General features: G+C 40.1%; 2 protein-coding genes across 5 annotated transcripts in view; one reads left to right on the top strand and one right to left on the bottom strand.

Annotated features, from left to right (window-relative positions):
* LOC131310614 (LEAF RUST 10 DISEASE-RESISTANCE LOCUS RECEPTOR-LIKE PROTEIN KINASE-like 2.1) overlaps positions 1 to 19,971 on the bottom strand; it is a 48,533-nt gene that overhangs the window by 21,212 nt on the left and 7,350 nt on the right. The window lies entirely within an intron of this gene.
* LOC131310615 (uncharacterized) lies at positions 11,683 to 17,778 on the top strand. 3 transcript variants are annotated; one of them, XM_058337737.1, is made up of 10 exons: positions 11,683 to 11,727; positions 13,279 to 13,328; positions 14,357 to 14,623; positions 14,742 to 14,963; positions 15,261 to 15,514; positions 15,605 to 15,826; positions 15,962 to 16,054; positions 16,147 to 16,257; positions 17,005 to 17,533; positions 17,622 to 17,778. In XM_058337737.1, the coding sequence occupies exons 4-8, from the start codon at positions 14,867 to 14,869 to the stop codon at positions 16,228 to 16,230; spliced, it is 750 nt and encodes a 249-aa protein (XP_058193720.1). In that variant the 5' UTR covers positions 11,683 to 11,727; positions 13,279 to 13,328; positions 14,357 to 14,623; positions 14,742 to 14,866; the 3' UTR covers positions 16,231 to 16,257; positions 17,005 to 17,533; positions 17,622 to 17,778. The 3 variants fall into 3 exon arrangements, with proteins under 3 accessions (XP_058193720.1, XP_058193722.1, XP_058193721.1); XM_058337739.1 differs by lacking the exon at positions 13,279 to 13,328 and adding an exon at positions 11,860 to 12,078 and having other exon boundaries at positions 11,694 to 11,727; XM_058337738.1 differs by lacking the exon at positions 11,683 to 11,727 and having other exon boundaries at positions 12,826 to 13,328.

The following is a 19,971-nucleotide window of genomic DNA, read 5'->3' as shown; positions in this document are numbered from 1 at the left end:
CCAATTACGGAACACCTGGGCCTTCGGCCCAGTCTACTTTCACTAGATCATCAGCAGTGGGCCAAATGCCATCGCTCCACTCCATTCGTTGCACTTTGCTCCATTCGTTCCGTTCCGTTCCAGCATCTAGCATTTTTTTTAGAAATCCTTAGTATCTCATCATACTTAACATATGAGTCATAGTTCTAACAAGAAGTTCCCGAAAGGTCTTCCTTTTGTTGGAGTTGTAAACTTAAATTGTGGAGACAAAGGAGCAAAGAGGGAGATGGGAGAAATGGGGAGTGGTGTGTGTGTCCGACAATTGAATGTATAGGTTCGGGTTTGAGATCTAAGTATGCGGCTGAGTTTAATTAGTGTATTCTGTAAGTACGTGTTTTGTGTATTGTCAGTGTGCCTAATGTAGTTAAAGTAGGTGGCTGATAATGCTACGACAACTTTTTTTAAAGCCACGACTGTTCATGTTTTCTGACAACATTATCCCTTTGACATTTGTTCCATTAATTATCTTCTTTTCACCGCTATATTTCTCACCACTTCCTCTCTCTTTATCGCCGACCGGCCACTTTCTCTCTTTAACCCCGTTTATCGGAGGCCACTGATCCAAGGTGAGGATTCAAGATGTTCTCTTTCATCAGTTTCGGGACTGACGTTTCCGTAGAAAATACAAATCATAGCCTTGGTAATCCTTGAGTCAGAATAGATGAAACAAATTAAATGGAACGATAATCTTTGAATCAAGCAATACCTCAATCAATTTATTGTACTTAATCTCAAAAGAATCACAAAGGCTTGGTTTGTAAAATGAACGTAATTGAAGATATGGGATTCAGAGAAAAATTTCAGAAATGGGTTTGCTTTTACTCTCGTCTTCATCCTCTCCGCAATGAAGAATCGGTTTAGATTTGGAGAAAAAGAGAACACATGTTAATTTCACTCCATACTGGGGAGAGATGATCAGCGAAAATGGACAGAACATGGTGTGAAGGAGTGGATCGATCATCAATAAAGACGGCTAAAGACAATCGGAGAAGAGACAGAGGAGATGGAATTGGGTTTCTTGCCGATAAGTTGAAGAGAGAGAGAGACGGAGAGAGGGGTAAAGTTGTAAAGAACAGTCTATTAGTCGTGGCATTAAAAAAATGGCTCGTGGCATGAACGGTACCCTTAAAGTAAACCAATTATTTCACTTTTTAGGCTACTTTAGTAGTCATATGTTTATTTTTTATTTATGAAAGAAATTAAAAAATAAAAATATAAAATAACGATTTTTTATCAAATTAAACCAAAATTATTAAAATTATAAGTATTTATACATGAATAATTATCGAAAATATTTAAAATCAGGTATATAAAAAATAAAAATTTTAAAACTCGAGGTCGGGCTCCCCGACCCCAACATAGCTCCACCCGTGTTAACCACAGGTGTTGGCAAAAAATTTGGAAGGTTAGGGTGTTGTTCATTTGTATACCCTCCCCCGTTCGTACGAAAAAATTTCCCACCATCGTGAAACCAAACTTGTAATGTGCCTGACAGGAATAGTTTTTCAACTGCTTGCACTAATATGTCGTCCAAATTAAAGCAAGTCAAGTTTTAGCATTTCTTCGGGAACTTTAGTTCTCCGAACTAATCACCACTCTAGTTAGTGGTTCCGACTAGTAGTCCTTTGGCGAATGAAGTTTCTTGCGGTGGTATCGCTACATTCTAGTCTATATATGGACGGCATGGTTTTTAAATAGCAGTATGAGAAGATTAAGAAGTGTCCGGACTGGTGTAGCAGTATGGGGAGTTTCGTGTACGCCGATCTTGGAAAAATCGTGGCTAATCACCTAAGAGCATCAACACCAAATGAGGTATATGTATAAAATTAGTTAAAGTAGAGAAATAAAATCCAAAAACACTACTGCAGCAGATTAGCAAAACAGAAAATGTAACATTTCCATGGATGGATAGCTAAAAATAGCTACGCACTATTCACCAGGATCTGCCTTTTTATTATTTTCCGAACAACTCTGTCTCACCCTCTCTCTTCCCATTTGTACTTTTAATTGTAATAAAGAAGAAGAAAAGAAAAAAGGGAAATAAAAGTAATAATATTTTAATAAAAAATAGGTAAAATAGATAGTATTGGTGTGGTGTTGAAAAAGATGTAAATAGATAAAATGAAAAAATTACACTGTTCACTAACATTTTTACACGACAACTGGTAAACTTGCTCTAAGGCTCCGTTTGTTAGGGCGTAAAATATTTTTCGGTAAAATATTTTACCTATTTTTCGGTGTTTGGTTGTATAAAATATTTGGTTGTATAAAATATTTTTCATCAATTGGATGAAAAATAACTTATCCTTAAATTTTCTGTAAGTTATTTTCCGAAATGAATCCGCTGCCTTCTATTGCAATTCTCACTGCTCGGTTTCCTCGATTGTCAGTTGTAGCAGGCTGAAATAACGGCTCGGACGAGGGCACATGGAGGTGCCAGTTCACCCTATAAATGGTTATGAAACCTTGGCCTGATGGAAGGGTGACATCAAGCGACGCGTGACAAGCATATGTACAATCTTAAAGGCCAAGCTAAGGAGAGGGGTGCCCTATAAATACCCCATTATGCCAACCCTAGATAGGTACATGCTTTTACACTTTAAAACCTTAGTTCATGGCTTGTATCTCTGAGCAACTATACTCATCCTTGCACCGGAGGGCCATTCCAAAGATCCTCCAGTGTGGTCTTTTAGTCGTGTTTCCTTGTGCAGGCTAGGTAGAAGTCACGAGCCATTCTTGAACCACAGTCAAGGAAAGAGTGAACCAGATTCATTAGAGCCCCACAATTTGGTGAACTCGACGTGAATCCTCTTTCTAGATCCACGGCGGCTCCTCCTTCGTTCTTTGAATCACTCATTCCTGCAACCCCCTTTCTCTCAAATTGCCGCTTGAAAAAATGGGCAGCCCACCACCTCCCTTTCAATCCTTAAATCTCTCCTCACAAATTCTCTCCGAAATCGGTGTCAACACCACCTCTCCCTTTCACCCTCCCGGATTCACTCCACTTGGCCCCAACGTCTTCGTTCAGCGACTGGCGGGCATGGGTGAAGACGCTCTGGCTTATGTTCAAATGCTGGAGCAGCAACAGGAACAGACAAACGCTGATATCGATATCCTCAAAATGGAAATTGCCAGAATGAAGGCAAGAGATCATCTGGCGACCTTCCATTCTGACTTTCAAGGAAGGTGCCGATGAAGAAATAGGCAACCGGTCACCCCTAACTGGAAATGGGGATCCACGTCGTATCTCTGTCCACGATTGGCTAGACCCACCACTGACGAACAATCGAGCCGGGGACAGCGCTCGCTTTAGGCAGCAACATTCTTGGGTCCATCAACATCTCGGCAGTGGTGCGGGCGGCGGGGGAGGAAGACGCGAAGGCAGTTTTACTCGGGCTTGTCGGCTGGAGACGAGTACTCGCAGGGTTCGCAAATTATGACACCGTGGAGCTGCACGATAACCACCAGGCTATAATCCCTTACGAGATAGGAGGGCGTAAGAGCCGAAAGTCCCCTACGGCACGGCAAAGATCTTGAAGGATGGCAACCTGAGCTTTGAGGACATGCCTCGCGAAAATGCCAATCTCGGACGCACAACTGACTCAAGAAACGGCGTAGATCCCTAGGGAAAGAAGCGTTAGCGTGGTCGTTTGGCACGGTGATCAACCAAGCCATTGTAGAGTCTATCGAATAGAGAACCTTCCCGAAGAGGATCAGTAGAAAGTGCTTACCGGAAAAAGGGAGAGGACATATCAGCGACAACACGAAAAGGTGACCGACAAAGAGAAGGACTACTGGACCTCGAAAAGGTCTCGGGGTGATCGAGATGGGCTCCCCCCAGATCGACCAACGAATACCAACTCAAGAAGCTCACTAAGTCCCCATTCTTGGCCAAAATCCAAGCCACCCTACCACAGCCTGGTGTACACCTCCTGAAGTTCTAAAAGCTCGATCCTAGCACAACAGAGGCCTACACTCACCTCATCAGTTATCGTAACACTATTTCTTGCATGATTGATGATGACACTATCATGTGTAAGGCATTCTCTTCTAGCCTTAGGCGCCTCGGTTTGCTATGGTTTAACCAGTTGGAAGCGAGATTAATTCATAGTTTTAAGGAACTCGAAAGAGCCTTTAACTACCGTTTTATCAAAAGCAACAAGCAAGCGAAAGAAGAAGACGCTTTAGCCCAGATGAAGAAAAGGCTCGGCGAGACACTTTGAAAGTACGTCAAGCGTTACTTGCAGCTATTTAATGAGATACCTGGCGTCGACCAATATTGGGCGGCGAGAAATTTTAAGAACGGACTGGAGATGAGCAGCAAGATTCTTGACAAACTGGCAATTCAGGCCCATCATGGGATGAATGAGCTCATGATGACGGTTAAGCAATTCTATTCCTACGAAGAGTTCCTAGCCGAGCAAGAACTTCAAGAAGGACAACCTTTTGCCGTCCCCCAAAGCCTCCATGTTATTACTCCTCAAATCGTGACTCAAAAACCTATGATACCAACCTAGCCAAAGAAACAGGTGAATACCGTGAATATGGAAAACAAGAAAGCACCAAAGGCTCATGATTACTTCGCCGAGATAACAGTCTTTAAGGAGCCAATCTACTTCCTCCTCAGGACCTTAGAGTGAGAACCATTCTTCGTTTGGCCAAACCCGCCAAAGCTCAACACAGAGGCGGGGAACAAATAAAGTAGGAAACGGTGCTTATACCACAACGAGCTTGGTCACTACACCATGGCATGTGTAAGGACCCGTAATTTCAAAAAATATTTAGAGGTTCATTAATATTAGAAATCGAAGGAAAATATGAATTTGGTAAGTTTAATTGATTTGGGGTTTGAATGATAGAATTACAATTAGAGGGAGTGCAAGTGTATTTTGTGTATATGCTAGTATATAAGGGGTGTGTTTATTGTAGGAGATTAAGGGCCCATTCCCGAACTCCAAATAAGTACTTATTTTTTAAGAAATCAATTTCAAGCTCAAAAATAATTATTTACGCAAATAATTTTTCAAGCAATATGGATCTTGTTTGAAAGATCTTGATGAGATCTTTTATACGGTGTAGAAAAAATTAAAAAATTATTTTTCATTTACATTATTTTTGAGTTTGAAAATGTGAAATAAGTACTTATTTTTTTAAGAAGGTGTTCTGAAATAGGGCCTAAAAATCTCCCATCTCACTCTCTCTCATCTCTTCCGATCTTCCTCTCTTTCGGCTCTCCACTCTCTCTCTCCCTCTTGCTCCCAACCAAAACCCACTCAAACCAACCTCCATTCCACCTTCCTTACGCGTTATTGAGCTTGTAGCTTGTCCGATTCGGCTAGGAGAGGGCATTGCGGGTGTATTTCAAAATTTGAGTTCAAGGGTTTGCATGGCCTGATCTCTTTGCGTGTTTGCTCTCCGACTTCGAGGTAGGGATTCTTGCTTTTTCTATATGCCTATGAGTTGAATTTGTGCTTTGATCGTACTTGAAATTGTTGGTTTGATTGTTGAGAATAGTTTCAAAAATCTGTAAAAAATCTGCTTGAACTGAGCTGGTATCAATACCATTTGGCATTGGTATCGATACCTTTGTGTTCCAAAACCCAAAAAATCACTTGTTATCGATACCATTTGTCCTAGGTATCAATACCCTTGCGTCTGGGATGCTTCTTGGTCAATACCATTTGTCCTAGGTATCGATACCCTTGCGTCTGGGATGCTTCTTGGTCAAATTGTATCGATACCATTTTGCTAGGTATCGATACCTTTGGCTTACTTAGGGGCAGTTTTTCAACTTTGTTCTAAACTTCACCGTTTTGATTCCCAATCATTTCTAACACTTCTAAAGCACCTTTGAACCCTCTCTAAGCATGGTTACTCGTCCTCTAATGACTCATTGCTCGTACTCCAATGATTCGTTGATCATCTCCCATTCCTTAGTCCTCTTTTTAAGAAAGAAGAGTGTATGATTAAGTAAATGTGGTACTCGTATAGTATTGGTGCATTGGGTTGGTCGGAGTAGATATTGTGACATGCCTGATGAACGATATTGACTTATTAAGTGCTCTAGCACGACTTGGTGTTTAGTAGGAAGAAAATGTACTATAGAGTGTATGAGGCGTACCATCGATTATAAGGATCATTATGGGGAACGTACGGGGTGGATGTGAGTGTGTCTAGTGGTCCAAATGATGTTAAGATGATATAATAACTTGTGTCCTCATGACTCATCGAATCTTTCAATTCTTTTGATACTCGCCTTATGAGGTTCAAGCGTAGTAACAAATGGATAGAGTATTGTAAAAATTATATATATGGGCTTAGTACGTTATGTAGGATGCGGATTTGTAAACTAATGAAAAGGCATGAACATGCACATTTGTGGAGTTATGTAAGGTTTGATTAAAGTTTTGTGGTACAACCGATAGATTGATGATAAAGTTGATTATGAAATGATGACGATTATGAAAAGTGTGAAAGGTGACCCAAGTGGTCGTTATTGAGGGAATAGACTCGGGGTGACCCTGCGCTTGAGGAAAATAGACCCGAGGTGACCCATGTGATTACTATTATTGAGGGAATAGACTCGAGGTGACCCTGTGCTCGAGGGAAATAGACCCGAGGTGACCCATGTGATTACTATTATTGAGGGAATAGACTCGGGGTGACCCTGCGCTCGAGGGAAATAGACCCGAGGTGACCCAAGCTATTTTTATTATTGAGGAAATAGACTCGGGGTGACCCTACGCTTGAGGGAAATAGACCCGAGATGACCCTAGTGATTATTAATGGGAAATATCTGATTAAAAGGAAAGATTTTGTAATGAAGAGATTTGATGATGATGATTGTAGACACGAGAAAGATTGTAGTATCGTACGAAGAATAATAAAATGATTTAGAATTGGTTATAGACTAAGGTGGATTGACGTGAGTTCATTGATGTATCTAGTCTGAGGAGTAAACGGTTAGTGACGTTCCGGTGAAGTATAGAATCCTTTGATCAAAGCGTGCAGCTCATTGGTAATCGTTCATACTTTGGGCGTATCTGTCTATACTCACTCATTCATGGTGCATGATTTATCACAATTCCATATAGTTGAGCATAGAATTCTCTACTAGGCATGTGTTTGCTCAAACCTATTATCATTTCAAGTACAACACAGGGGCAACGACATGACGTGCATGACCGGTGTCTTTGTTTTAAAGTCTGCTTTCAGGAGCCATCTATATGTTTGTAAAATAAATAGTATTACACTGTATCATTTATTTTTGGAATGTTGTAACTGTTAAACAAGTTTATTTAAATTTGGGAATTGTAATATCTTTTGGGGTATTATTTCTATTATCGCGAGGTTTTCAATTATCTAAAGTTATAACTATTCATGCTAAAAATCGAGAGCGTGACAGCATGCTCTCCTTACAAGGCACTTCTGAAGACCTTGGCGGCTCAAGGACTTCTAGACAATCACATTGATTGGACAAAGACCTCGAGGCGACAGCCGAACGCTGGAGGTCCCAATCCTGTCCCATGTCCGGTAGGAGTCATTAACGTCATTCACGGACCAGTAAACAAGGAGGCGGCCTAGAAGCCACGAAGGTCAGCAGCCATTCATGCCAAGGCGGTGATCGAAGAAGTTGATAGAATCCTTAAGGCAGAAGCAATCCAAGAAGTGCAGTATCCAACCAGGCTTGCGAATATAGTTGTGGTGAAAAAGAAGAATGGGAAACAAAGAGTCTGTGCGGACTACACCAACTTGAATGATGCATGTCCAAAAGACTGTCTCCCCCTTCCAAAGATTGATCAATTAGTAGACTCAACAGCTGGCCACACTTAGCTTAGCTTTATGGATGCCTACCGAGGATATCACCAAATAGCCATCGATCCTGATGACATGAAAAAAATAGCTTTCATCACTCCAAAAGGTCTCTATTGCTATCACGTCATGCCATTCGGTCTAAAGAATGCTGGGACCACCTTTCAAAGGGTGGTCTATCTGTTGTTCGGCTTGCTTATCGGGGAAATCACGGAAGTTTACATCAATGATATGGTGGTAAAAAGTATTAAAGCAGAGAACCACCTCGCCCACTTGGCTGAGGTATTTGCCATCTTGAAAAAGTTTAAGCTACGGCTGAATGCTGAGAAGTGCGCTTTTGGCGTTGGTTCGGGCAAGTTCCTGGGATACTTAGTCATACGGGTAGGCATTGAGGCCGATTCCAATCAGATTGCGACCGTTCAATAGTTAATGGCGCCAAGCACTCCTATAGAAATCCAAAAGTTGACAGGGATGGCCGCAGCCCTTAATACGTTTATTAGTCACTCGTCGGACAAGTGCCACGTGTTTTTCTAGGCACTAAAGAAAAAGAGCCGACAGAGTTTTAAGTGGACAGAAGAATATGATGTGGCTCTCACCAAATTGAAAACTTACCTGGGCTCGGCACTAGTCCTTGTAAAGCCCAAGCCATTTGAAGATCTCTATCTTTATTTGGTAGTCTTTCCCCATGCCGTTAGTTCGGCCTTGGTAAGTCGAGAAGGCTCGGAAGACCAGCCAATTTATTTCACCAGCCGTACCTTACTGCTAGCATAAACAAGATATCTACCCTTGGGAAAGCTTATCCTCGCTCTGGTCACATCCGCTTGGAAGCTCCTCCCATACTTCCAAGAGCACTCAATCATAGTCTTAACCCAGTTTCCCCTCAAGAATCTCCTCAGAAAAGCAGATCTTTCAAGCCGAGTCTCATAATGGGCCGTTGAGCTTACTAATTTTGATATTCATTTCGAGCCAAGGACTGCTATTAAAGCGCTAGTGTTAGCAGATTTCATCACGGAGTTCACCCCAGGAAGTTTGAACGAGGAGGCTTTGGTTCGGCCTAATTATGATATGCTGGAACAAAGTGAGACCAGGAAGACTTGAAAACTCTTTAGTGGTGATGTCTGAAAACTACACGTAGACGGGGCATCAAACAATAATGGAGCTAGTGCGAGGGTCATCCTCGTAACCCTCTGCGGCATCCTACATGAGAGCGTAATCACAATCAACTTCTCGGCCACCAACAACGAGGCCGAGTATGAAGCCCTCCTTGTCGGACTTTGCACCGCCGCATGTCTTTTGTGACTCATAATTGATTGTCAACCAAGTTACGAGAGATTATGAGGCTCGGGACCCCAGAATGTTGAAGTATCAAGTTATCGCTTTATAGCTAATCAGCCACTTCAAAGGGTTCCATATAGAGAAGATCAACCGAGAGAACAATGCACATGCCGACGCTTTAGCAAGCCTCGCCTCGGTAAGTAAAGCATCTGAATAGCAGACCATTAGTCTCGGGGAGATAGATGCACCGAGCTTCAACGCGACGGGAGAAATCCTCAGCATTGAGCTCAGCCCTAGTTGGATGGATGAAATTGTTGCATTCTTGAAAAATGATGCACTTCCAAAAGACAAAAAGGAGGCCCATCATATACAGAGCAAGGTGGCGTATTATTGTATCTCAGACAGCAGCCAGCTTTACAGAAAGAGTTTCACTGGGCCGTACCTCTGCGTTATTTATCCCACTGAAGTTCCAGCCATCTTAACCGAGCTCCACTCTGGCAACTGTGATTGTTATTCTAGCGGCCGCTCATTCTGCCAAAGGGCCTTAAGTCAAGGTTATTTTTGTATGAAGAAGGATTGCGAATAAGTTGTGAAGAAATGCCGACCATGCCAACTTTTCTCACCCATCCCAAAATAGCCAGCTCAAGCACTCAAGCCAATCACGAGCCCATGGCCATTCGCTCAATGGGGCCTTGACATTGTTGGAAAGCTCCCTATTGCTCTGGGAGAGTTCAAATTTCTTATAACCGCCACTGATTACTTCTTGAAATGGGTTGAAGCCGAACCATTGGTAACCACTACAGAGGCCAATGTATGAAGATTTGTTTGGCAAAACATAGTCACCAGGTTCGGCGTCTCCTATGCGATAGTTTTCGATAATGGGTCTCAGTTCGTTGGCAAAGAGCTCACAGGACTACAACAAATTTGCCTTTTGGCGACAAGGATTGGCGACATAACAACAAATGCGTCACCCTTGGGTATGTATTGGCAACACACTTTGATGTCGCCAATAGTTTTCACATTTGGTGGCAAGGATTGGTGATACAACTAAAAGTGCATCGACGTTGGGTATATATCGGCTACACACTTTGATGTCGGCGAAAGTCTTCACATTCGGCGACGCAAGTTGCATCGGCGAAGGGAAAATTTGGCGACACATTTGATGTCGGCAAAAGGCTTCACATTCGGCGACGCAACTTGCGTCGCTGAAACGCAAATTTTTTGGCGGGAATATTTGCCGCCCTCAACCTTTCTTTTGGCTCTAAGTCAAAATGTTCAGCAACAACCTTACTGTGTCGCCAAAAGCCTTCACAATGTCTAATTTTATTATATGTAATTCATATTTTAATAAACTTCGATACAATTATTTAGAGGAACTCAATAAGACAAAACCATTTTAACAATCGAGACCGTTGATTTCATTGTGCTTATTGATAAAATAATTATTGTAAAAATTTGACTCGATCAGGTTTAGAAAGCTTCTTGCATTGGTACTCAATTTGGTTTTTGGATGATAGTTATCGTCTGATCAAATGTGTAGCGATACCCGATCAACTTCATTCTTGGTACGTAAGATTGATGAACTCCATAATATGTAAAACATAGACATTTAGATCGCAAAATAAAGTCTCTGGTTGGGGTCGGGTCTTGCAATCTAATACTTTAATGATCAAGATGCATCAAATATTGTCTGATCAAGCGGTTGCTGGTATTCGATGATTTCCAATTTTGGTGACAATGATGGAATCTGTGAGACGTGAAATGCTAACGGTTCAGATCGACCGCTGTAAAAATTGAGTTGGTAGTGACCTTTAAATTCTATATATTCAATGTAATTGTTAACAAACTAAGACTCATACTATACTTAAATGTACGATGGTCATTCGACTGTGACATAATTAGGATGATCCAGACCGTTGATTTTATTTTTCTTGTTGTTTCTATCTTTCTCGTAAAAATTTGTCTTGATTGGGTTTAGAAAGCTTCTTATCGAGACATAATTTGATTAACTGAATGGGTTTTTCTATCCGATCAAGTATGTAGCGATACCTGATTAATTTTGTTCTTGGTACGAATGATATATTCCATAATATGTAAAAGATGGATGGTTTGATTGAAAAAAAAAGACTCATGTGGGGGTCGAGTATTGCAATCTTATTGTCTAATGCCTCGGAATGCACCAAATGTTGTCCGATCAGGCAGTGGCTGATATCCGATGATCCTCGATTTTGGTGATAATGATGGAATCAGTAAGACGGGAAATTCTAATGGTTCAAATCAACCATTATTAAAATATAATTGGCTAATTAAGCTTAGAATTTGTCCGTACTGCGTGATACGAGGGTGTTTAATTATTTTGGTGTTGATTCTCCAAAATAATTTAAGTCCCCCAAATTTATTTGGCGCCATGTTTGGCGCTACATTTTTTAAGCAATACATCTAAAAACGGCCATAGTATCATTGAAGTACTACTGTAATTGTTTTTGTTTTTTTTTTAAATTCCGGGTTCGGATATAAAGAGAGAATACGAAGGCAACGCCTTTTATACTCTCTCCATTCACTCTGAGATGATGCAGCGCCGTCTCTAGATCTCGTTACCAGGTCTCTCTCTCTCTCTCTCTCTCTCTCTCTCTCTCTCTCTCTCTCTCTCTCTCTCTCCTTCCTTCCTTCCTTCCTGATTCTCTCTTCGAAGAACATCTATTGATCAATTTTCAGTTTACATTTTGGACCTAGAATTGGGGCAAAATTTTGGGGCTTTGCACGGCGGTGGGTGGTCGTCGGTGCGCCATTTGGCCAGGAGACACGACGGGTTGGATTCCTTGACCTTTCGCCGCCATGCATGGGTCTAGTGCGTTGATTTAGATTCAGACATTTGACAGGAATTTCAATACTCTCTCTCCTGATTCTCTCTGAGCAAAGAAGACCCCTTTGTGTATAACTTTGTGCTGATAGGTTATGTTTTCTTCTTGTTTTGGCAAAGGCCTGTCGTAATCCTTGTTTGAGCTTTATCAATCTTCACAGTTACCAAAAGGAAGGGGCAGCTAGGCTTTTGGTTTTTTCGAATTAATTTTTACTGAAAGGTGGAAGAAAGGGGTAGGGTTGTGGGTTTTCTGTATTTTTTAACTAAAAGGTGGGAAATAGGGGTAGGGTTGTGGGTTTTCTGCATTTTTTAACTAAAGGCGGAAGAAAGGGGTAGGGTTTTGTTTTGTTTTTTTTTTTTTGCTTTCATATTATTTTAACTAAAAGGTGGAAGAAAGGGGTAGGGTTTTGGTTAGTCCCAAAAAAGTTGGTATATTTTACCCAAAAATAGGGTCGTATCAGTTTGTGGCTTTTTCCTAATTCTAACATTACCTATTTCTCTAAGTTTTGGCTTTTACCTAATTTAGAGTTGAGTTTTTTATGAACTTGGTTTTTGTCTGGTGTGCTTTTGCAGTTTCAATTGCTATTCATGCTTTTGCATTTTAGTTATAGTTGCTATTCATGTTGATGGGCATAGCCTGTTTTTTGACTGGTTTTGAACCACATTTTGAGCTTTGTTTGTGACTTGGCTTTGAACTTATCAGACCTTAGCTTCATTTTCTGAATTGCACTATATCGAAACTGAATCATGTTGGCATTTTCCTAGCCAAACTTTGATTTTTAGTGAAAAGAAAAAAACAGAAAATGGAGAGGAATTGGACTGCCTATTCAATCGGCAGAAACAGGGGTAATGAATGTGAAAGGTGGGGGCTGCTCAGTCTTGATCTCACGAAATGGGGCAGCTCATTCTACCCACTCTCTCACACTTTTCCTTTCTTAAATAATAGGGCAAAGCCCTTTACATAATGGACGCCACACTTCAACCAATTACAAAACTAACAAAAGCATAAAGCATTGCAATAAAGACACAAGGCGTTAATCACAGCTTACAAAAATAGCAACAATAATCTCTTGAACCACATCATGAAATTTGCAGTTGAATGCCTTGTTAAATGTCAGTTCTTTGAATCTGCAGTTAGGATTTCGTATTTGTAATGCAGTAGTCCTATTAATCTGCTATTGGAATGATTGATTTCAGGTTTTGGATTCTCTCTTTTTGGAATGTGGTATGCATTATCTGCATTTACTGAATCTGTTTTCTTTTTTTTGGTTGGCCTCTGTAATGCCTTGCAGATTGGCCGAAATCGAAGAAAACAACTTCGACCAAATCTTTTGCGAAGAAGGTACGGTATTCTTAGTGTATAGTAACATTGGATTTTGGTCCTCCCCTTTTCACTCTCCCACTTAGTTCTCTTTTGTTTTTCTAAAGTTTAAACTGATATCAAATAACATGCCTTAAACATTTTATGTGACTAGAATTGGACAAAAGTTGGATGCTTCTTTCTGATAGATTTTGTCCAGCCTATGTTAACGGGGTGGACTCGTTTATTGAATTTGTAAAGGCACATTTGAGTGGGGAGGTGGAGATAAAGTGCCCATGTACTAATTGTCATAACTATTATAAGAATGATTATGATATTGTGAGAACTCATTTGCTTATATGGGGGATATGATGATGGTGTCTTATACGACCCAGTTATTACATGGTGAACTTCCTGAACCCGATGAGCAAGATGATAGCGAGGATGAATACAATGAGGATAGAGGTGATGAATATGAGCAATTGATAGAAGACCACTATAAGGGGAACATGGGTAGTGATACCATAGAGAGGGAGGATGTGAGAGACTTTGAAAAATTATTAGAGGCCGCCCAACATAGCTTGTACCCAGGTTGCAAAAAGTCAGATACCTTATTAGCCTTAGTCATTGAGATGTTACAAGTGAAGGTAGAAAGTGGGTGGAGCAATCAATCTTTCAACGAGAATTTGGCGAAAATAAGCCAGTCCTTACCTGAAAGGCATGTAGTTCCGAAGTCAATTAACGAGTGCAAGAAGCTATTACGTGATTTGAGCTTGGGATATGAGTTCATCCACGCATGCCCAATGGATTGTGTGTTATTTTGGAAGGAAAAGGCTCACTTACAAAAATGTCCTAAATGCATTGAATCTTTTGGACAGATCGTGTTCTTTGCATTGTTCTGATTATGAGTATTGGAAGTCTCTTAAGAATCATTGTAGTGTAGTGTGTTTATTTTACAATATAAATGCGACGAAATGTTGTTATTGCTGAATTTTAACCTTTTTCTAATAGAAGTGGTGGTATCTTGTTGATGAATTTCTAGATTCTAACAATAGTTATTGGATTTCTAGATGCTGACAGAAATTGAAAAGGAAAGGCAAGAAACTATTAAACATAACTTAAAAGAATTAGAGGCTGTAGGGATAGATCCTGCTAGGTTGAAGAGCATGGCAATGTCATTGTTTGGTTCAAAAGCAAAAGCAAGTGGTAAAAGCACTAAAGAGGGGAACAACAAGGTGGGCCATGGTGCTGATCCTAATTATATACCACCCGAAGGTGTAGAAATTCTAAGTTCCTGCAGTGACAATGATGAGTCTTCTAGGTCTCAAGCTAAAAAGGTAATATTTGCAAATGATTACTCTTATAGTTGCAATCCTTTTTTTTTTTTTTTTTTGGGAATTCATATATTGTATTATAGTTGCAATCCTTTTTAATTCTTTTGTTTTTAAATTTTAGGCAAAAGTTATGAGTCCAAGAGAAAAGAGAAGCACTTCAGCTACTCAAGCTTTGAGAAAATCACAAAGAATTCCTGGAGCAACCTCATCTCTGCCAACTGAACCTACGGCTAATCATGCTGAGGCATGTCTGTGATGGTTGCCCAACCTTCTGAACTCCCCACCTCACCTACCGATGAGACCAACCAGTATTCTTGCCTGCCTAATGTCTGGGGCAGCACGGGTGAGAAATTATATATCATGTCAATTTTTATTTGTGAAACTGATTACTTATAAGCTGAAATATGTGTTATAAGCCAAAATTGCGTCCGTCTATTTTATTCCCTCTCTCATATGCATGCAATTTGGAAATGCTGGAGTTTATTTTAGCAATGACACTTTACATATAGATGCTGAAACTCTACTATATGATCTTGACTTGCCGTAAATTTGATTTACAAGTTGTAATTATGTCCGTGTATGCTGGAACTTTTTTTTTCAAACTAAGTTAAAATTGCATTATGGTCTTTCTAATTAATAGGGTCCACCTTAATCCCAAGTAAGAAGCATGTACGAGGTCCTACTAGAGGGATAAATGTGGATAAGGAAAGGAAAAAGCTTGGTCATCCCATTCCCGTTGAAATAGATCGCGAAGCAATGGCAATAGTTGGAGATTATGCAACTTCCGTGGCTTATGCTATTGGGGAGAGTATTCAATCTCATGCTCCAGTTCGAGACATTGGCTGGAGAGATATTGATTTTGGGATCAAAGAATCTATTATTCTGCGTGTTGGGGTAATTTGCATTTTTGTTACTCTTTTAATGCATTATCCATTTAATTCACTCACCTACCAACTTATATTAAACTTAGTCGTGTCCTTACAGCAAACATTTGGACTTGGTGACTATAAGAACGATATGGTTCTTAGGCACATCATCGACGGTAAGTGCCAAGCTTTGTATAGAGAGTGGAAGTGCACGCTACACAGTCACTACAAAGTGATCAAGAAGGAGGTGTCTGACCCCAAAAACCATCCATTATATCCCTATAATCCAGAGGACTGGAAATTCATGATTAAGAAAGTGTGGCGGAAAAAAGCTTTTAAGGTAATCTTTGTCCTTTTTTAGTATATAATAGACATTACCATAGATGCATAAATTAGTAGAAAGATGTGGAAGTAACAGAACATGTAAGATCCCATTGGCTTGTTCTCGACAAGTCTATTTTATGATTTTTCGCAGAAGAAGCCTAAGAGAGGGAAAAATGCACGAAAATCATTGAAATATAACCATACTAGCAGCTCCCAATCATTTGTAGCACGAGCATCCAAGTTTGTAAGTATGACTTTGTAGTTATCTTCTTCTTCTTTTTTAAATTATAAACTTGCTTATTCTAATGTTAAGGAGAAATGCAAATTAAATTATAGGTAAAAAAAGAAAGAAGAGAGCAGTCTTTTCTGGAGAGGTTCAAGGACACACACATACGTCATCGACATGGGGAGGAAGTATAGATAAACGACAAGGCTAAGGAAGTTCATGTACGTATGAACTTTACTAAATTCTACTACATCGATCTGCTCAGTTTATTGTGTTCCATATCTGCTCTGTTTTTGTTGCTTCATCTTGATTTCCCTTTAGTGTGGCATGTTTTGCCCTCTATGAAGGCCAGATCTGCATGCTTCAAAGCTGTTAGGTGCAGTGATGCTTTTGCCGTGTTTCCCTTTATAGTTTTTGTAATTTATTCCAAAGATTAAGACAAGGTTGTTTTTTGATGTTCACAAAAAAAAAAAAAAACACTAAACTGAAACAGTTTTGTGGGCTTCACTGTGTTTCCTTTTAATAGTCTTTGATTGCGCAAATGCAGGTTCTTATATATGCCGATAATGGCCTAAGTGAACTGCTAACAAAAGACCTTACATGTTCTTAGAAATTAACAGTGCTACTACAGGGTTAATTCCTGTTAACTCACTTGGCAATTTGCATTATTTCAAACTAAGAGCAACGTTATATGATCGTGGGTATATGTTTATATTTAGGGAGTAGTTGACAAATGATTGATGAATTGCCAAAAAATTTGTACTACTTTGTTTGCTGCATGAACAAAATCACTTGAGACGATCTCTCTTGATATGCTTACTGTCAAACCTTTGAAGATCAACATAGGATAGTCTTGATTTTGCTTCAAACATATTTTCTTTGTTGGTAGACTACCGATCAGAAATAGATTGCCGAATGTAAATTTCTACATATACATGTAATATGCTAACTAATTCAAATTGATGTAGGATACGATTGCTAAAAAGCTAGTTGAGCAGTCGCAACCCGGTGTCACAAATTCTCAATCTGAGGTACAAGTTTCCATTGATGTGCTTGGGAAGAGATCGGGCTACTTGAAGGGATATGGAATTCGCAAGAGCACATATGTTACACATTCTCAAGCAGTCCCAAATTCCGAGGTAGTTGCTCTTAAAGAAGTCGTGGCTGATCAAGCAAAACTCATAGCTAATTATGCTAAAAAATTTGAAACCATGATGCTCTTCATGGCTACAAAGAATGGAGTTGATCCAGCCACCATTCCGGGATTGATTTCAAGTAATGAAAATGGAGAAGACACTTCGATTGGACAAGAAGATGGAATTTTGACTTAAATGGAGGTCGAACGTGCTAACTTTAGTTGTTTTGAATGGGTTTTTTGGATATTACGTTTGATTCAACTATGGTAGGTGATTACTGTTGAATTTTTTTGTATGCATAGACATCTAGATTAGTTTTTGGAGACATGGCGGGTGGAGTAAATTTGTGGAGACATGGCAGGTGGAGTACTAGTTTTTGGAGACATGGCAGGTGGAGTACTAGTTTTTGAAGACATGGCTGGTGAAGTAAATATGTGGAGACATGGTAGGTGGAGTACTAGTTTTTGGATACATGGCAGGTGGAGTTATCTTTTGGTTGTATTTTGGATGTTTATATAAGTTTGGGATAATCATTTGGCTGTAATATTCTGGATGGTTGGATAGTTGGTTTTTGGATTGCGATATATTTAAAGGTATTAGAATGACCTATCTATTGATTTTGATGAACTTCTGAATGAGTTTGGATGGGATAAATGTATTTACAAGTTACTGATAATTATGAATGGATAAATGCATGATATCAGTTTATAGGGAAAAACAGATTTAGTAAAAAATATATCCACTATATTTAAAGTTTTTTTGCCGATGCAAAGTTAGTCGCCAAAGGTGCTATATTATCCCAGATTAAATGCACTTTCGCTGATGCAAAGTTTGTCGCCAAAGGTGCTATATTATCCCAGATTAAATGCACTTTCGCCGATGCCAACTTGTGTTGCCAAATCCATTCCTTTTTGTCGACACAAGCAGTTTGCGTCAGCAAAAACTATTGCAGACATAGCAACGTCGACGACTTGCTGACGCAAGGTCTTACGTTGGTGAAACTCTTTGCCGACAACTTTTTTGCATCGGCAGAACCTAATTTTGTTGTAGTGAGGATTGTGCGCCGAGTTCGGAATCAGATTCTTCAACTCCACACCGTCGTATCCGAAAGGGAACGGCCAAGCTGAGGCAACCAACAAGACCGTTTGTGCAGGCATCAAGCGAAGACTTGACTCTAAACGTGGTCGGTTGGCCGAAGAGCTTCTTCGCATCCTTTGGGCCTACTGCTCTACCCTAAGATGCTCCACCGATCAAACTCCATTTGCCATGGCCTTCAGGCATGGAGGTAGTCATTCCCCTCGAATCAAGGTTCCTGACCTTTCGCACTAAAACGTTCAACCCTCAGACAAATGATAAGGCGGTAGAAGCCAAGCTCATCGTGGCCGAAGAGAAAAGAGATGAAGCCCAGCTTAAGTTAGCTAACTACCAGCAAGAGGTCGCTCAGGGCTACGACCGCAATGTACGAATCACAAAGTGGTCTGCGCCAATGAGAAAACCAAGTTTAAGCCCTACTGGGAGGACCCTATAGAGTGGTGAAGGACGTTGGTGGAGGCTCTTATAAGTTGGAAGACAAGAATGGCAGAGAGATTGAAAATCCATGGAATGCCCAGAACTTGAGAAAGGCTTACCTCTGAAGAAGCCTCGAATTTATCTATCCCATCTCCCAGTTTTTTCCAAGAAGTCCATAGGGACAGTAGCTCAACCTGAGTACACCTCGGCCATTATCTGTTTTTACTTATTAAACTTTGTAATCGTTTGAGTAATTTCCAAAGGCAATGAAAAGCTCCACTTTTGTCCAATGAGTAAATTCTTTTATATGTATCTTTACTTTGTTTAACATTCGACTTCAGTCGCACAGTTCGACCATCTGGCCATCGCTTAGGCTTTCCCGACAGCCATCAAAAGCACAATCAGACCTTGAGTCTCCTGAGCTTAAATCCAAATTGGGGCTTTTGACTTATAATCCGAACGGCTTGAAGTTCGGTAAAAACCTAGCAATTAAACTAACGGTTGATTTTTCGTTTGGTTATGTTCATCTTTGAATTGAGCAAAACCACAACCTCACAGATCAACATTTACTTAAAATTCTCTTACTTCGGCATAGGACTGACACTTTAGCCGAGCCCTAATCCAAACTAGGGGCTATCACAAGTCAATGATTTCTAAGAAAGCATGCAAACAAAGTCAAGGCTTAAAAACCTTCAGCAAACACATTGAAATATTTATAAGGCATTCAAGTATTTCTAAGGCATCGAAGTATTTCTAAAGCATTGAAATATTTCTGAGAATTCAAAAGATTTCTAAGGCATTGGAAAAATACCATGTGCTGGAAAATTCCTATCAAGGATGTAGAGACTCGTAAATCATTTTATTTTCTTTAATCATTTAAATACGTGGAATATTGTATTTTGAGGTTGAATTGATGTTTGGAAGTGTTGGTAGCAAGTAGGGTTTTATTCGGTGACCGTTGCAAAAAAATTCATTTTTTGTCCAGCTTGAACCGGTACTGGCTGTTGCCCAGCTCCAGTACATGGAGTCCAGAAGTTGTGTTTTTTTGGGTATTTTTGGGTTTATGAACCGGTACTGGGAGTTGCCCAGTACCGGTACATGCTGTGTTTTTCTGTAATTTTCAGCATGCTTTTTGGACTTCTATAAATACCCCCTTTTGTCATTTTTCACATCCAAACCCACGAAATAGATCTAGAAACACCCCCTCTCACCTACGCAACTCCAATCTCACCCAAATCTTTTGATTTCAATCTCAAATCTTCAAGATCCAAGGGTTTCCAACCTCAAATC

This window comes from Rhododendron vialii, chromosome 12a (genome assembly GCF_030253575.1).
Source record: "Rhododendron vialii isolate Sample 1 chromosome 12a, ASM3025357v1".
NCBI lineage: Eukaryota > Viridiplantae > Streptophyta > Magnoliopsida > Ericales > Ericaceae > Rhododendron > Rhododendron vialii.
This window is presented reverse-complemented; position numbering and strand designations above follow the sequence as displayed.

Coding starts and splice junctions, on each gene's coding strand:
- LOC131310615 (XM_058337737.1), top strand. CDS start 14,867: ATGTCTGTGATGGTTGCCCAACCTTCTGAACTCCCCACCTCACCTACC. Junction 14,964..15,260: donor TAATGTCTGGGGCAGCACGG/GTGAGAAATTAT, acceptor TCTAATTAATAG/GGTCCACCTTAATCCCAAGT. Junction 16,055..16,146: donor TAGCACGAGCATCCAAGTTT/GTAAGTATGACT, acceptor ATTAAATTATAG/GTAAAAAAAGAAAGAAGAGA.